The 19,215-nt window shown below is 39.8% G+C and overlaps 1 protein-coding gene across 6 annotated transcripts in view; it reads right to left on the reverse strand.

Moving 5' to 3' along the window:
* MAP3K1 (mitogen-activated protein kinase kinase kinase 1) overlaps positions 1-19,160 on the reverse strand; it is a 48,514-nt gene extending 29,354 nt beyond the window's left edge. Inside the window, exons 1-11 of one of the 6 annotated variants that reach the window (XR_002097420.1) lie at positions 18,363-18,701; positions 15,838-15,988; positions 13,986-14,192; positions 11,820-12,020; positions 9,324-9,440; positions 8,561-8,709; positions 6,077-6,198; positions 4,634-4,715; positions 4,340-4,520; positions 2,639-2,926; positions 2,005-2,126 (exon numbers count right to left, since the gene is read on the reverse strand). Coding sequence is in view for 4 of the 6 variants with exons in the window: in XM_019517836.1 (XP_019373381.1) it covers positions 2,005-2,126; positions 2,639-2,926; positions 4,340-4,520; positions 4,634-4,715; positions 6,077-6,198; positions 8,561-8,709; positions 9,324-9,440; positions 11,820-12,020; positions 13,986-14,192; positions 15,838-15,988; positions 18,363-18,379 (1,637 nt within the window). In the remaining 2 variants the exon portion in view is untranslated. The other 5 variants (XR_002097421.1, XM_019517839.1, XM_019517837.1 and 2 more) reach the window with 5 other exon arrangements.
* Between the last annotated feature and the right edge of the window lie 55 nt (positions 19,161-19,215).

Genomic DNA, 19,215 nt, shown 5'->3' on the forward strand with positions numbered 1-19,215 from the left:
AATGAGGCAGAGGCAGGTCATGGGATGGAGTCACGGCTCGTTCAGGGGGGTGTCACTCCCGCTACTGTGTGTACTTTGGGGGAGGCATAGGGGGAACATGCCCCCTGGATTTGTGCATGGGACATAGGCAGGCTGCTGCTTCAGGCTGGGGTTCTGTGCTCCACTGCCATTGCCCTGAGAGCCATGTGACTCATGAGGTGCCTCCCGCCGCCAGGCAATCAGGGGATGCGGCACAGGCAGCGCGCGGCTCCCAGGGCAAAGCAGCAGGGCAGAGAGCCTCAGCACGCGGTGGCAGCCCGCTTCTGCCCCATGCACAAATCCAGGGAGCACATAACCCCCATGCTTCCCCCAGGGGTGCACGCAGCAGTGGGAGTGGGACCTCCCAGACCCTGGATGAGCCATGGCTCTGTCCCACAATCTGCCCTGGTCCCAGGGCCCCATTTACCCCAGCCCCTGCCTCTGCCCTCCACTCTGTGGGGGCCTTGAACTGCAACCCTCCCCACCCCCCTCCAATGTTCCTTCCCCTCCACAGACTTAACTGCTGGAAGCTGCTCTACATGCCACCAGGCTGTGTTCCTGGCTGCCTGCAGCTGCATGTCTGTGTTTGTGTGTGTCCCTTTCCCACTACTGCAGCCACCCGGAGCCTGTACCCAGGCTGCCCTGCAGTCCTCTGCACTGCCACCACTGCCTTGTGGGGTGGCTCGGAGGCAGTGGTGACAGTAGTGAAGCAGAGTCCAGGCGCAGGCTCCAAAACCACATGTGTGATTAACATGTAAAAACAAAAATTAACATGAACATTTGACGCATTAATTGCAATTAATTGACAGACTTTTTTTTTTTTAATACACATACATCATCCTTGTTGATTTTACACAACTTTTACCTTAAGAATAACTTCTGGCATTGTTCACCTACAATCACCACAAATCAATCTGCATACAAGTTAGGTTACTGTACTAAGACTTCCAAGAAGAGCAACAGTTGTAAAATACTGTTGCTGTAAATAGCACTGTTCCAAAATTAACATTCCAGAAGCCCAATAATACTTTTTATGGAACAATGTAAAGCACAGATCAGCTGGTATTATCCCTTCACATTTAGGGGAACAATGCATCATCTCTTACTGGGCTACCAAAAAAAGACACCCTTTCTAAAATACATCTGATAATTAACATGTAATCATCAGCATGACATATTAACAACATCAGAAAAACAGATATGTCCAATATTTTATGCAAATAACCTTTGTATTTAAATACCAACCACTTGATATTCTGGTACTTTTAATTTCTACTATGCAAGCAGATAGATAACTGAACCTGTGAAACCTTTAGTTACTCATTATTTTCTATGACAGGGATGGAAGGCCCCAGTCAAGGAGCATGGTCCTACCCTGTTATAGGCTATATAAACAGGCAAAATAGTCCATCATACTCCAGAGGTCACAATCTAGAATTAGTTTGATGCTGAGTCTAATTATTCTAAGGAATAATGCATGACACCAAAGAAGTGAGCAGAGGACAATAATTTAGTGACACTACTGCAAGAATATTAAGAACCAGACTGGTAAAGAATCTCAGTGGAAGTTCCAAGTATTAGCCACTAAATAACTGGAGGTATGGGAAAAGACAGCAAAAGAGGAGACTGACAAAAATGTACATTTGTGACAAAAAGTGAGTAAAAGGTAGGCCATATAAAGACAGTAAGAAAGTTGAGCATTAGCCCCTCAGTAGCCAAGTACTTTAGTAAAAAAAAAAATATCATGGAACAATTCTAAAATAATTATATCTACGGTGCTCTCTCACCACTAAATGAGCATTTGAACAAAACTTCAATGGCCTAAAACAAAATATTCTATGGCCTGTTTAGCCATGATCAACCCCTCCTGCAACCAAGAGTTTGAGAGCTCTTTGCTTGCCCATGATGTTGTACTGATTGAAGTTTTAAAAGACTGAGTTGTCAATAAAGACCTTAAATGAGTCTGGAATGAATCAAAGCCCATACCTGTTGGCATCTGCACATTTAACTAATATGGTCTCTACAACTGGTTTGAGAAGTCGCTGTAGTTTTGTCCTCTCTGCCAAAGTATAACAAGGAGTATATACCAGCATGGCTCTTAATGTTTTCTAAGAGAAGGGAAGGAGAGAGGTATTAAATCAGGTCAACTGCACTCAAATCTCTTAAGGAAAACATTATAAATAGGTTTAAATACATAAAACAGAGTGCACATGCATGCATCATTAATATTTTAAAGTATGCAACCTTTCAACCTACTTCATTAGTATTAAAATGACTCAATCTTGCATTCCATATGACGTGTTTGATTCTTGTTCTACCAATATCGTTAATATCAGCAGCACTAATAGGTCCAATCATTTTGCCTAACATCTGAGATTATTTGGACAGTTTCTCAGTTAGTAAAGTTAGTCAAACTATGCCAATTTATATTTGCTGAGGTGTTTGCTCAGTTCCTTTTAAGAAAGTGCTTGATCACTAAATGGGCCTTTCAGTTGTGCTGGGAATCAACAGTTTGCATAGACGTGGGTAGGGGTTAAGCGTGCTTAGTAACTCTGAAAAACTAGGTGGCCAAGCAACTTCACAAAAATGCCAAAATATGGTAAAGTAAAGAGTTACTTACTAAAGCAGCAACATACACTTTGTAGACAGGGTCAGCACAGACCATAGACAGCACACTGCAGCAGGATTCCACTACAACATCTCCTGAGATAGTGGTCTGAGATGACCCACTAGCTGCTCCCAGAGCTCCAGCACTTGTGTTGTTCCCATTGCTTCCAGAATTTCCAGTGCTTTCACCATTAGCCAGTAACAGAGCACCACTAACATCATGGGAAAGACGTCTAAGTGCCATTTCTCGTATATTCCAGTTTCGAGAAAACAAGCAGCCAACTAACTCCATTCCAAATACCTAGTAATAGTAAACACACTCCATTTGATGTGGTGCCAGGTCACAATATTACGAGCTCAAGTATTTAAGTATTTCAAGAAATAACATTTCAAGTTAAAAATCTTGTCTTAAATGGTTTCTAAGAACAAATACCAGCTGTACTGCATACTTTTAAAAATACAATAACCTTTTATAAAGATAAGGCAAAATACAATATATGTATTACTGCACTGGCTTTTCAAAAGATTTCACTTATTTAAAAAAAAATACAGTAAAATCCCAGTTATCCTGCATTCTACTAGCCAGAATACTCTATTAACCAGCACCATGCCGCTATGCACCACCCCACGCCACCAAGTGCAACCACCCCACACTACCACTATCCACCACTCTGCGCTGCCACCACATGCAAGCCCTGCCTCACCCTCCCTCCCAGTATTTTTAGCTATCCTGAATTTTTACACAACAGGCAGTTGGCATTCTCCAACTCATGCCAGATAACAGATTTTACTGTACTGATTTCTGCCCCAACTGTTTTTTGAAACTATAGCATAATCTGAAACCATTTACTAACTGCTACAATAGGTAGTGAAGGAAGAATGCTAGTAATTTCAATAACTGTTTCCTTCTATGTAGCATTCAGCATGACAATCCTTTCTGCAGAAAACAGGTGCAGCAATGACAGTGGCAGTGCAAGTTCCCCAGACAGCTTTCCATGATAAACTAATTCCATCTTTAGAGAGAAGAGCAGACTGGCCACCTAACCCTTCAGCACTTAGCTATGCAGCATCTGCTATGAAAAAGGGTATCTATTAATGTTCACTGTGCTTTTGGATGTAACACTTTCTTGTATATGACAATGAAGCAGAGCTTTTGAGATTTTCCAAACTTAAACACTGAAAACAAAACTAAGAAATATTTTTAATGAAAATTGAACTTATTAACCATATGGTTCAGAAAACTCTCTCCATAAGATGCTTTAGGATTGCACCAGGTACAAAACTTGTGCGTGTGAGAGAAGATTACAATGACTATTTTGTAAGATTCTCATCGTTAATTTTCTCTGTATTACCGAGTGGTTTATTTAGTAACTTCAGTACCATATGAGGATATAATCCTTTTCAGACATAGTCAAAAGAAATAATTGTCATGGATGCTGGTGGGCATTACCAGGTAATTTCTCATATTATTTTCTTTTTTTCCAAGAGAGATGAAACTACATGAACAAAATAGGCTTGAGAAGGAGAGCGAAGTTCTAGTGGTGAGTATGCACTAGAGAATTAGCACAAGCAATAATATGCAAAGCATCTTCCTCTTGTCAATTCACAAAGAAATATAGAGTTGGGTCCCCTGAAAATGGAATAAGTCCAAGCACAAGTGGCTCCGAGTAGCGAAAAGATAGGAAAATATATCAAGATGACAAACTAACATTACCTGAATCCACGGCTCAGCTAAATCTTTATAGACTGAAGGGATCTGCTGAACCCCATAGTGAGTAAGATTAAAACTGCTATCCTGTGTTCTCCTTTGTGATCCAGCTGTAGGCTGCTGCTGAGTTTGCTCCTGAACCACACGGAGGACAGAAGGAGAATCCCCAGGGCTTGGCAATTCATGACTGCAAACAAACAGCAAACACTTACTGTGGAAGAACACATTAAACATAGAAGTTCTGTACACTTAACTAAATGCCTTTAAATGGAAGATTCACTATGGCCATTAAATACTTACCTATAGAAATCATGTGATCTCCATTTAGATCTGCAAAGGGGGCATATAAGTGGCTCCCTGTTTTGTCGACATTCTTCTGCCCCTGAAAGCAAAACAACATGGTGTCTAAAGTATATGGCAAACATATGAAGGAAAGACCAATATCTGGTTATTAAAAAGTCAGTATTTTAACATTTTATTTCAAATTAAAATATATCCTTTCCACCACAAGTATAAATGTAGTTCTGAATTCTTTTATTACTCAGCGTAGCTAGGTCATACAATGCATGCCTTTTTGTTTTATTCTTTTGATGTGTAGATTTCTTTTAATCCCAATACTGAATATATATTTATACTTTTACACGCAAAACAGTGTATTAAGATATAAACAACCCCCCCCCCCCGGCCTGATATATGGAAGGCTGATTATACTGGTTAAAAGCCACTGCTGATCTACAAGAGAACATATTCATTTAAAGTTGTACAATGTTCAGTTAGAATGTTATTTGGCTGCCGACTGCTAGTAGGTAACTACTGTAACGTAATTGGATTCGCTTAACATCGCTTCGCTTAGTTACATTTTTCAAGAATGTAAATATGACATTAAGGGAGGAATAGCTGCATGTTGTATACCCCAGGGTCAAACAGCATATTCTTATCTATTTTAATGAGTCTAGAGCCCAGAAGTTTAAGTATCTACTGCTGACTTTGAGCTAACAGGTCTGGATCTTTTAACTTGGGTAGTAAAAGCCCAGACTTAGATTTTAAGTATGATCAATACTGATAAACTCAAGGGCATCAGGTTACCAAGTACAATTTATGACTTGGTGACAAACCATATTCTATTACTAATAATTTCAGGAACTATTAATTTCTGATTCCATACCAGATCTCACTTGCTTAACAATATTTTAGTTTAAGCAACACTTTCCCTAAAATGTAACTTACCTAGCTCTTTGAATTAAAAAGATGTTTTTGTAAAATGTATTGTATTGCACACAATAACATTTAAATAATGGGATTCTACATACATACACTTTCTGTCTAGAGCTCTTGTTAAGATATGGTAATTTAATATTTTCTTCCAAACATGCACATGATTTAGTATCTAAGTACTATTTAACCACATTACAGAAGATGCTTCCTTAGAAATCTGCTCCCTCCATACTTTCATTGTACTCTGTCTCCTGGGGCAACATGCTTTATTTACAGTAACCAGATTTTCTTATTAATACCAACTAATGTGATAGGATTTCACTGAAGTGCTCTACACAAGCATCACAATAAAACAGAGCCTGGCATTCTTTTTTCAGGTCTCTACAAGTTTAAAATAAAATTGTTTAGCTTCGATGCCTGCCTTTTTCTTCTCACCCATTTGCTGGGATGCAATTAACCTGCTCTATTTCAAAACCATTTCTGTATTTTGGGCCATCAGTAATGAATATATATAAAACAATGACATACAGATAGACATGCAATGGTGATGTAACTTGTTTCTACAGCCATCTTCACACACTGTCAGACTTTCTTCATCCAGCATGCCTAGCAAACAAATGGGGCACATCTGTTCTTCTTCATCCTTCATACTGAAAAAGACAGATATAAGTGAGTTTAAAGAAAATGTATGTAGCTTGATCCAAACGACCTTTAGGTTGAATACATAAATACCAACAATTTTAGGTTGCCTTGATTTGTAAATATGACATGAATTTTATTAAAATATTAAAGGCTGAGATTTGGAAGCCTACTCAGTGGCCTGATTTTCAGAAGTGCTGAGCACTCAGTAACTTGTGTTAAGAACAAGAGCTGTAAAGTACTTGGGCATTTTGAAAAGTCAGACAAGACATCTAAATATACTCATAGATTTGGATGCTTAATTTAATGCACCTTGTAGCTTACAAATTCTGGCTGAAATAAATCAACTTTATTACATTCAGCATTCAATCTTGGAAGTTTCTTCTTTGCCACACCTCTATCTGAATGTCTGTTTACAAGTTTCCTTTAGACCCCCATGGCAAGTGCTGTATATTATTTAAATGAACAAGTGTAAAATTCTAAGAGCAAATGTAAAATGAATGCATCTACCATATATTTTGCATAGATAGGTGCAAATGCTGTTGCAAAGGAGGATGATACAATACAATCAAGATTACCAGTCAGATTCAAAACAACCAAATCTGATCAGCTACATTGTACGTGGATGTTCATTTTATTTGCTCTCAATGAACTATTACTTTGATTTTAAACCAATACCTATAGATTCTACAGAGAATGTATTACTGGACTGAATTACATTGACCAATATATTTTGAAAATGGTTGATATATTGCTCTTTAATAATTTTATAAATATACCAAAAATAACAGTACATTTGCGTGATAAATTGTATGTGCCTACATACTTTTAAACCCTTCTGGGACAAACGATAGGGTTTTAAAAAATGTTTTCCTTCTTATCATCAAAATGATAGTTTTTTCCAGTATTAGGCACATAATATGGCCCAGCTGGTAGTTCTGGTTAGGTTTTCAATAGTGCATAGTTCCTCCAGGAGCATCAGATGTTTTGAGATTTGCAGTTTCACCATAGTGACGTGTCTAAGTCATTAAGAGTAGCCCCACTTCCACACTTGTCTCCTGAAGTGTCAATTCATGGTCCAAAGACTGTGAGGAAACATTTGGCAACATCAGTGCATATTCTGACACTTGACTGTATCAGGTTGTGTGTACCACATTGCCAATCCTGCAAGACACTAACGATTCTAAGTGTTCAGTGGAGTCATTCTGGCATTCACATACAGGTTTTGTTCACATTTGTTGGTCTCAGACATTCTTTAATACACAGGCAGCTGACATTCAGCAACAGAGTCCAGCTTTTTTGTATGAGCCAATCTTTCCCATAACAGACATGCATATTTGGGTCACTGAATAACAAAATACAAGTGCAACAGCTTGCCATATTGCCAAGTGGCTTCCCAATCTGAAAATGCAAGGTTCCCAAATATAGTTTTCTAGGTGCTAACTTTGCCTCCTGTCTTCTCCATATGCATCTTGAAGGAGAGATTGAAGTCCATCATTTCAAGGTAGACAGGCTTCCAGCAATGGGCAAATGGTATCCCATTCTAGATGAGGCTGAGTTGTCAAATGGACTCAAGGTTCCAGAAGTGGAAAAAAAAAAAAATGTGCTTGCGTTTTAGCTGGTTTGGTGGTTAGTCAGTCCGTAGTATAACAAACTAAAAGTCCAGGCAGTGTAAATGTTAATAAAGCTTCACTCTAAGGAAAATCCTTATAGCAATACACAGATTGTCAGCACAGATTAGCCAGTCATTCATGTAGATGCTGAAAAGAACTGTGGTAAGTCTTTCCAATTGGTCATTTCATTGTTGCCATCATCAACTCCATTTCTCACACAGTTCAACATAAAAAGCATTGGTTCTCCTGTAGTGTCATACAAAGTAGCTTTCATCACTCAACGCTTTTCAGCATATTCCCAGAGGCACATCAGTGTTGCTCCCTAAAAATTCAGCTCACTTTCAAAAGTACTTGTGCAGGAAAAAAGTGAGATCAAATATCTACTTTGTTCATATACAACATGCATACATATATTCACACGTGCATCACATGAGTTTCCACAGTTAAAATCTATACCAGTCTGAAAACAGCTGAAACCGAATAATAATTAAAAAAACTCTAAGGAAACACAACAGGCACAAATAATAATATCTAATTGAGTGTTGTACACAGATTATGCCCACATTGGTACCAAGATGATTGTGATACATGCTGGAATCTTGATTGGCTGCATATATGTAAAAATTTAATATGGCTTGAAATGGAAGCAGCCTTAAACAAAGAAATAAATTGTAGGGGTACCTAAACCTTCAGACCAAAGTAAAACCATGTAAAGAAAAAAAACCCAAAAAACTTTTAAAGCCTTGAGAAAAGTACTAACCTGTTTTCTGAACTAGATGTGGAAGTACTAGATGATGACAATGTATGAGAATTTGACATGCGTGAGACAAACTTCTGGATGGTGTTACGAGATGGAGCTTTGATCCTTGAGCTACGCCTACTGTGATACTTCTGGAACAAACTCTCAACCTAACATTAGGAAAAGACAGTAATAGCATTTATGCTATGAGTATCTCGCATTACGAAGTGAACTTTCTGAAGTTTAAACATTACTAAAAAACAAACAAACTATTCACCTACATGTTTATAATACATTATCATTAAATTGTAGTAGGAGCAGGGATTTCAGAAAAAGCCTCAATAAGATGGCTTTAAAGGATTATACTAATTTATAATAAAACGGTCTATTGATTTTATTTACTGTTTATTTAGTAGCATAAAAATTGTCTGGAAAATCCCTGTCTGTTTAATAAACAACTTAGTCCTCAGACAACAGATAAATGATGCACAGTAGATGTTGATGCAGTATCAATTTAGGTGGAAATGAAAGATTATGCTGTATTCATTTAACTTAAGCTCTCTATTGCTACTTTCAGCTGCTCCTTTCTAACTGCAGAAAATGTGTCTACTATTTACATAATTTTTGAAGTTAGTACACAGTAACCTGCTAAATTAACATCTTGTATTTGTTTTTTCAGAATTCAGAAAAAAATTATGGCACTATTACAATCTTGCCCTGAAAATACCATTATTTGAAACGTATCCCAATTTGCCATTGGAGGAATACATGAAAAATACATTACCTCAAAATTCTTTAATGTCTTTCTCCACAGCATTGGATCTGACGGTTCAAGCTGGAACACTCGAAGCATGACAAACAGCAGATGAATACAAAATGTTCCACGCCCACAACTACAGGTCTACAAAGAAACATATAGTAGGTTTAGGGCTCTACTCTGACTTAATCCTTACGTATTTCTCTTCTTCATTTAGGCGTATAAACTGCCTGATAGTTTACCCAGACACTGCTAATATCTAGTTTGAAATTATATGGATTTTCATATGGCCACAGGCCCAGGTAAAAGAAATATTTTTTACAAAAAAGAATAAAATTTCTGAAATGTGACTTGGATTCCTATTATTCACCAACACACACGGATTTTATTTATAATATAATGCATATGTGTACGTGTGTGAAAAAGCAAATAATAATGGTATTTTCCATCATATTTTTTCTTCTCTCAGAGGCTACTGTTACTCTTCAGATGAAAAGAAGCTAGACATATGGGCATTATACATCAGGAGTAGAACAGCAATGAAAGAATGTTTAGCCAGACTTTGGTACACAGTTCTAAGGGCACCAAAGTCCAGTTGTTTCCAAAAGAAAATCAAGACCAGTATTAGAAAGGTCTGTGAAGAGAACTCAATGAGTATTAATGTTACCATGAGACCATTTAAAGAGCTTTCACGTATGACTGTTAAATAAATGCCAAGAAAAAAAAACCTAACAACTTGTGTATAGTGTTCCATAGACACAAGAGATTAAAAATGCTCATTGTAGTGGGAAGTGAGTGTAACAAAAAATTTCAGCCAAATTATTAAACATCACATACACTGAAGTAGCACAAACAGGGATTTCAGTAAACTAAATCTGTTCATTGGTAATGATTCCTCAATGAATTTAAGTAACTTTAAAAGAGAAGCGCTTGCTCCAGTCATATGTTTGCAATATATTTGGCAAAATACAAACTTTGATAATCACATATGCACATTAGACGCTTAATGTCCATTGGACTAATTTTACTGCGCATTAGTGCAGCTAGCAAAAATCATCCTCATGTGCAGTAGACTTAGTCCAATGAACATTAAGCGTCACCAAAAAAGTGTTCATTTGCACTAATGCACAGTAGCGCCTATTACAGTATTAAGTTAGTATCTGTTATTACAGGCACTAAACTTAATGCACCATATTCAAGGCACATTAATAAACATGTAAACACACCCAGTACCTTTTAAATCAGGCTTGTCCAAAATGCGGCCCACCAAGGCATTTTCTGAGGCCTGCGGGGCTGCAATGGGAAATGGAAGTAAACACTGCTTACTTTCATTCCCACCCCTTGTCCCTCCCCCAGCCCCTCAACAACTTCCTAATGGTTGCTGAAGGGCTGGGGAAGGGACAAGGTTCCCACATGCACCGCATCAGCTTTACGTTGCCAACGCAGTGCGTGTGGGAAGAGGAGTAGCCATGTGCTTCTTGGGACAAGACGAGCCCAGCTGGAGCAGCAGGGGCTCAGATGCACTTTCCCCCTACCTGCACCAGTCAGTCCTGAGCGGCACATGGCTCCGCCACCGCCTCTGCTGGCTGGTGCCGACTTGGGCAGGTCTCTCCCATCTGGAGCAGCATGTGGCTGAAGCCAGCTTCCCACAAGCTGCCGGGGATGAGAGGCGGCCGGCCGGGTCTGCACCGGCCAGCAAAAGCGGTGGCAGAGCTATGTGCCGCTTGGGATGGGATGAGCCCGGCCAGAGCAGCAGGGGCTCAGCTGCATTTCCACCCCCTGCCTGCACCAGTCAGTTCCCAGCAGCACATGGCTCTGCTGCTGCTTCTGCTGGCTGGTGCTGACCTGGCCAGCCTCCTCCTGTCCCCAGTAGCACATGGGAAGCCAGCACGGGGAGGCTTGGCAGGCGGGGTCCTGGCATGACCTCTGTGGGGTGAGGTGGCAGGAGCCAGTGTCTGCCAGACCCCGCGCTCTGGGCTTGCAGCGCTGAGGCCATCGGGGCTGCGTGTGCAGGTGGCTGGGCACCACGGTGAGTAGGACCATGCGGGCAGGTGGGTGAGGGGCTGCAGTGCAGTGGCTGCCTTGCTCCAGCCCCCCTCAGGCAGGTGAGGCTGCACTGCTCAGGGGATGGAGATGTGGAGCTATTTATTTTTCCCCTTCAGTCTCTGGGGCAGTAGCTGGCTGGATGCAGAATGGATCCCTCCTGCTCCTGCCCACCAGCAGCTACCACGAACCCTGCAGTAACAGGCAGGTGCAGTAGGGCTACACAGGCAGGGTCTCTCTCGTCCAGGACAGAGGGTGTTTGAATATGGCTTGCTGGCCCACTGGGTGATAAAAAGTGCATGATCTGGCCCCACATTCAAAAAGGTTGGACACCCCCATTTTAAATGCTACAGTACTTAAATATAACGCTTAGAACTGTGAATCCTGAAACTTCATCCAACCTTGTTCTGCAAAAATTTCAAATGCTTCTTTAAAAAAAAAAAAAAAAAAAAAATCGCAGGCTTTGTGGACAATTCCTACCTGAGGCCCAATAAATACTCTATATTTATTATCTGGGCTGTCTCCTCCAATTAAGAAAGAGTTGGGTCCTATCTGCTGCAACAGGTACAGTCTGGCTCGCATAACTTTGTTAACACGACGATTTGTTTCCTCAGGGCTATACGGTGAGAAGCCATCAGGAGATGGGGCTCTTCGAGGTGGTGTTATTCGCCCGCTCTGAAACTGCAACAAAAGTTCTTTCTTTACTAAGAAATGCTTATATAAAATTGTTATCAAAATACTGCCAGAGGAAGGAAAAATCCAGTGGCTTGTTATTATTTTTCTTAAAGTTTTTGATTGTTGATGTGAAAGTAGACTTGAGTTTCACCTGGTTTTAGAAAAATGGTCTTGGGAAGAAGTTAAGCCAGCTTGGATAACTGCATGGTACTGGCATATGCCAACACAAGCGAATGAAGTGTAGTTACTTGAGCTAGTTCGGTACAGGCTACTTTCTCAACCATAAAGAGCTGCATTTATGTGGTACTGCATCTAAATGGCTTTGTGTCCCAACACAGCAAATTATCTTGCTCTCCGGCACCACACTACAAAAGCTAGCTGGAATCAGTATTTTAGTGTAGACTACTTCCAGATCTGTTGTGAGCCTCAGTTCTTTGGAGTGGGCAGATTTCAGTTCCCTATTTAGTGAAGTTTTCATTTTCAGAATATAAGCAATGTTCTAATGTAAAACAAATGAAGGGATGTATAGACAATTTACATGTGAGCTTATTTTAAGTTTCTACATACATTGATAGAAATCATGCAACTGAAAATTAATGTTAATTTATATTCTCCCTTAATGCTTGTGGATCCACAAGCTAAGCTTGTGGCTCCTAGTTTAGACTCCTAAATAAGTGGCTCGACTTCCAGACTTTTCACCTATTTAAGAGGCTAAACTCTAACTTTTGAAAAACTTAGCCAAAACCTAGGGGACTGCTTCAGGAAGCCACAATAATAAAAAGAGTAGATAATATTGTACAATAAGATGGAAAGGCCTAGAGCAGGGGTGTCCAACATGCAGCCTAAAGGGCTCCTAGAGGGGCTGAAGCAAGCAGGGGCAGGGTAGAGCCCTGCCGGGGGTGCATATCAGTGGCAACGGGTGAGCAACAGTTGCATTAACCTGAACAGCTCGTCGATGCCACTTTTCCTGCTGCTGCTGCCACCCCCTGGTCTGTATCAGGCCTGGGGTGTAGGTGAGTTAAGACACCCCTGCTCTAGGCCTTTTCAGCTTAGCTTTAAGTTCTGATGTCTTTCTGAATGGTGACAGATGTTGAAGGCCTGTGAAGATTCATTTCTCCTTTACCGGGAAGCCAATGGTAAAGTATGTCTTGTATAAATAGGGACCTACCCAAATCAAGGAGGCAGGCAGCCGATTTTGCAGGCAGATTGTGGGGCCGGCCACCACTTTCGTGGGCTTATCATGGTGGGTCCAGCCCATGCCTTTCGATTGGCCAAGACACCTATTTGTCTCACAGCCTTGGCTCTCACCGGTGATTGGCAGAAGGGCTGGGGCCGCAAAACAGACAACCTTCTCAGCCAATAAGCAGCGAGAGGCAGGGGCAACTGCCATGTTTGCTGCTCCTCTTCATGCCCATTTCCCCCCTCCCCAGTGAGCCCTTACAGGAATTGTAGCCCAGTACCAGTAGCTCTCTGTTAATAACTGACTCTAATAAAGACATTGAAGAAAGCAAACTCCAGCTTCTTTGCACATCACACTACCTAGATACTTGTATCTCTAAGTCTTCCCAATACTGAACATTTACTCAAACATTAAGAAAAAACTTGGACCACTTCTTATAGCAGTACTACAATGTAACACCCACCACAACGATTCAGTTATTTAACAGCTTGATTCAGGGTTGTGCGTTCTAAAAACTAGAAAACTAATTCAAGCATGGAATTTCAAACTGCACATTTACTTTCCTAATATGTACAACAATAATACCTATACAAGATAACAAAATATGCACGGTATCCCAAGTAAAGGGGAAATCTCTTCAAAACACTCATCTTTCTTTCAAACTAGTCAACAAAAGCTATTTCTACATGCCCAATTCTGATATATGGACAACACTATTCCCCCTCTCCCAGATATAATGGCTTTCCAAAATAAAGCCCAAACCATCATTACCAAACAGTAAATCAGCTTACAGGCACTGGAGAGACCCTTTTCCTTCTGACACCCGGTGATTCAGATTTAACAGTTCTAGATGATGATGATGAGGAGCTACTAGGAGAAGGGCTTCGCCTCCCTTTCTGGGTGGGTGAAGAAGCAGTACTTTGCCCTTCAGCTTGCGGTTCTAGCAATAGTTTGCTGGTTTCAGGGCAGTCTCCTTTCACTGGGATTGGTTTTACCACCTTAGAAGAAATAAACCACATGGTTTATAGCATCTAAAACGACCACCTTCTAAATATGTAAGCAAATAATATACAAAGGGTATGGGCATATCAATAATTTACCAGAGGACAAAAAGGAAGGGCAGAAGGGGAGGAGAAGCTTACTATGCATCAGCTACTCTCCAGTAAGTGCAATAGACAAGTCCTTACACTGAGTTAATTTGAAGCTAAGCCACAGTAACTTTTACCCTCAGTAAAAGAAGGGGTATGATAAAGTTGACATTTACCTGCAACAGGGTAAAAGATGCGCATGAGGGCAGTCACTGTCAAGCAGCTGATGTGCAGTAAACCCCAACACCTTTTGCCCCACAGAAAATTGTTCATAACATGTCCTAATGAAGTCTGTTTTAAAAACATAATTATATAACACCTATAGATTATCCAAGTAACTACTTGACAGAATCCCTTGACATGGGAACTCTTGGGTAGTCCTCAATGATATTATTAGTACTTAATGCTTTACCAGTATCATAAAGAACAGTTAGAGCTCTCATTAGGGAGCAGTGGGATTTTCCTTTTAATCATGGATTGTTCAGGATGTGTTCTTTCCCTTAAGAGTCAAATGACAGATAAATGCAACTTATTTTTACTAGTCCAGTTTTATGTTCAAGTAAGCACACAAGTGCTTGGGTTCAGCTATGACAAGTAACACCTTCAACTCAAGTTCTTCTAAGTTCCAAAGAGAGCATCCTTTTAGCCTCTTTAGTTCATAAGATACTAGAAGTAAATGTCAATGGCTGACAAGAATTACACTGCACTCTGTGAACTCTACCTCTCCTGTTTGTTGGAAAAACCTAATTAAACAGACTTCCAATGTACTTCTTGAAGTTATTCTTATAGTTTATTCCAATATTAGCAAAAAGGACCAAGTACAAAAACATGCTCACATCCTAAATCCAGTAGAGATAAAGGCAAGTGGATGCGTTATGTGAAGCAGCGCGCACGCACGCACGCAGTTTCTGATTCTTCTAAGCCTGTGATGGTTTGTTTTTTCTTGAATACTTCCATACTTCAAGGCTATATGAGGAGACATAACACCCAAGGTGTTTTTTTTCCTTTTTTAAATGTTTGAATTAGGATGCCACAAGCCCCAGAAGAGAGCAGGGAGCATACGATAATGTTCTTTCTACTTTTTTTTTTTTTAAGCATGAAGTTTATCATGTTTCTTTCCAGTACAGGTACAAAACAGATATGGAAAAAGGTTAATTTACAACAAATCTTAGGATTCTGTTTTGTAATATTTTGGTGGTCTTTTGACTGAGGAAAGGAAGAGAAAAAAGAGTTTTAAACTTTAGCCAATAGATGTAGAGATTTCAGATGTCAACATTAGAGGGCAGTGTTGTCACAATAATAGTTTTATGCAAAACAGTTGTCTGTTGAACTATTTGACCTTCTAAGCACCAAACATATTACAAACCTGCCAGTTTTAAAGTTAGGAATAAGTCTTCAATTAATTCAGAGAGGCAAGTGAGGGATTAGTGATGATAATTACAGTATTAGGGTTTCAAGCACTAAGAGTTATTTGCCCATGTCCTCACTTTCAATAACTGCACATTACAAGCAGAAATTAGTTAAGTGATTATGATTCTTCATGGACATAACTTACCACAGGGCCTCTCCTACTTCTCTTTTCCAGCCATTCATGCTTCCAAGCTGGCATGCAAGTTGCCTTGAGTTTCTCCCTGATCATGCGCTCTTCTGGGCGGTCATCCATTTTCTGCAACCCCCTGAGGGTTTCTTTATTCTCCATGTCACGACTACAGTAAAGGAGGGGCAAGGGGGGGGAAACAAATGTGATTGTCACTAATTAAAATTAAAGTATAATACTATTACATTCTTTAATCTTGTACCACAATACACTTTTTTTTCTCTTCACAATATAATTTACTAAAACATTAATTTCAACTGGCTGCAGCAAACCACTTAAGCATTACTGTGAACAATTTGCTACCCTGGTATTTGGAGCATAACTGTTTTGAGGCATATTTACTTAAAATCTGTATAAGAACTGAAGAATCAATGAGGAAGAAAGGCCTCTTTGTAAAATAGTACTTCAAATTAAAGCTAACCCCTCCACCCTGTCCACAAAAATTTCAGATTTCAGAGTGATAAATGAAGGCTGCAGTTTCTCATGCATTTAAGACAATTTATAACAGAAAAAACAGATAGTGTTTAGCAACTTCCATGTTCTCAAAGAGCTAGTACTACTATATAAAGTGCCATAGCCATACTGCTTCTAAGCCACCGTGCAAGGAAAAGCTTCAAGCAACTGATTTAAAAAACACAAAACTGTTTCAACCAGAAACGGAAGTCATGATAGTAAGGCTGGAGTAAATTCAACTTTGCTTTCTGAAATACTAACAACTTCTAATCAACCATATTTATGACAATACATGAAGCCAGTTCCTAACTGTAAAATTAAAACATAATCTATGGCCTATATGATTTTCACCTTCAGTAAAGTAGCTGCCTATGATTACTGACAACAATGAAAAACATTTCCAGGCACTGAACTACAAATGAGCAGTCTGGAGGGTTTCCTGATCCTACTAAGCTACCTGCTAAATCACCAGAAAAATCACGCTTAGCCAAAACATGCAATCCCATGAGATTTTCTAGAATTTAGTTCTTTAAAAAGGAGTAAAACTTTCCTTTTAAAAGAATTCACCACTTAAAATTCAATTAAGCAGACAGTTTAAAAATAAGCTTAACTCCCCCCCCCCCAGACATTCGCACAAAAGAAAAAGGACTTAATTCAAATACACAGATAAATTGCTCTATACTTGTTACTCTTGATTTTCCAAGAGTAACAACTTAACCTACTAAACACAACTTCGCCTACTAATATACACAACTTCACCTACTAAAATATATAGTTATGCCAGTAACAGTTCACTAATTTACACTGACTTGCATGATTTATTGGCAGACATGACAGGCACTTCATAGATTATCCGTCCTGTGATTAAAAATAATAAGAGCGTCTCTTTTGGGCAACAACATGTATCCAAGACTGACAAAGTGGAGGATCAGAAGTTTTTGTTGGCCTAAAAAAGCACTGATCAAATGTTACAGAATTTTTCCCCTTTTATTGTAGACACAAAGGAAATAAAAGTATCTAGGGACAGGAAATAACATTTTCCTGTTCAATGCAGAAATGTCACAAGCAGATGAACAACACTAAATGCATTTTCTTTCAAGCAACATCCTCAAAATGTACTAAATTATGATTTTTGATATGGGCACTATCAGAAATGGCTGGGTTCTACATTTTCAATACAATAAATCAACCCAAATAGTCATATCATTTTAATTTGTGGAAAAAAGGCCCATTCTGAACCAGCGGGGAGATCAGATACCGAAGTATCTTGAAAGTGTGATAACTGTAGATGCGGCAAACATCTCTTTTGCAGTATCTTGTTAATCCAGTAATTGAACAATTTTCTGGCTTACATACTATAGTAATTTATGAAATAACATTTTTAGGCAGTTAGGAAAACTCTAATGCTTTCCTAATGGATATACACATTTTCCTAAAAATAATGCAAAGGTCATGGCAAAAATCATATAGTAAGCTCTAAAACTGTAAAACAGACCTCGAGAAAAGAAGAAAAAAAATACTCTGTAAAAACAACTGAAACCAGATGAAATAGTGTCTTGCTGTGCACCAAATTTGTACACAAAAAGAAACACACCCTAATAAAAATAACTTGTCAATCCTTCATTAAAAGTGAAAGACAGATTATTTGTTACTTGCATTTCCGTAACAGACCCTACCAAGAAGGGAGACCCAAATATATCAAGCTCCCTAGCAGAGGGGGGCAATTTTCACATTCCTTCCTTCTTCAGCCACAGCTCTCCTCTGATGGCAGTGGGAGCTCTTCCCGAATAAGACTTGGGTCCGTAAAATGATACAGATGCAGAAATCTAGGTGTTAATATCTCAGATACTTTAAATTAATTAAAATAAACTGCAACTGTAATTTCATGTCCACTGTTTCAAATGCATGAAGATGTATACAAGACAGAAAAAACTGCCCTACTAAGAGAGAGAGACAGAAACACACTATTTCATTTGTTCACATAAATTGTGATTAACTTCCCCAACTGATACAAAAGTCTTTTAGTGAACCTCCGACTTAATTCCATGAACAAAGTAACACAACAGCGAAGGCTTCACAATCTGTACTTGTTCTCTAAAAAGCAGAAGCAGCTATCTTTCTCTCTCATGTGACAGTAAATCCAATCTTCACTTGCTTTCAACAAAGAACTGTTGTTTTTTTAATGCAGGTGGGAAAGACCAGCTGAGACTGAAAGTGCTCTGCCCAATAAATGAAGATAACTTCTAAAAAAAGCAAAGATAAGTATGTGTACTGCCAGAGGATTTGAGAAATTTCCATTTGAGACATTCAAAGAAGCGTACTTATACTTCGTTCAAACTACAGCGATGAGGAAAACTCATTAAAGTAAAACAGTGTTCAAGACAAATATCCTTGTAATTGTGCCTACACATCCGAAGTGGCCTGCAAGGTGCTGTTGAATCTGGTCACAAATCAGACCTGAACCCAAAGTCCTTACTTCAGGCAAGAGACACCAAAAGGTGCAACAACGATTTTGTCCAAGTGATGCCTGCCAGGCTGGTCCCCAGATTACTCCTCTTCAAAGCGTCGGGAACAAGAAAAACAGCGTCTTACAGAGTCGGTAAAGGATACCCAGGGCTCAAGCCTACATTATCCTGCAAATCGTGCAGGCACGAACCTGACGTGAAGCCTGTCAGCACGTCCCAGCCAGGCGAAGGGCGGTCACGCCACAGGCTGGAAGTGACATGGCTGCAGTTCAGTCACTAACCGTGTCCTCGCCAGACCGAGCCCAGGGCAGGATCCGCAGCCCCCGGCACGCGTGCGCCATTTTGCGGGGCACGCGGGCCCAGGGAGAGGCCGGACCCGTGCGGCCCAGGCCCCGCCCCCACCCCGCGGCGCGCGTGC

This window comes from Gavialis gangeticus, unplaced genomic scaffold (genome assembly GCF_001723915.1).
Source record: "Gavialis gangeticus isolate Ggan-Ray unplaced genomic scaffold, GavGan_comp1, whole genome shotgun sequence".
Taxonomy (NCBI): domain Eukaryota; kingdom Metazoa; phylum Chordata; order Crocodylia; family Gavialidae; genus Gavialis; species Gavialis gangeticus.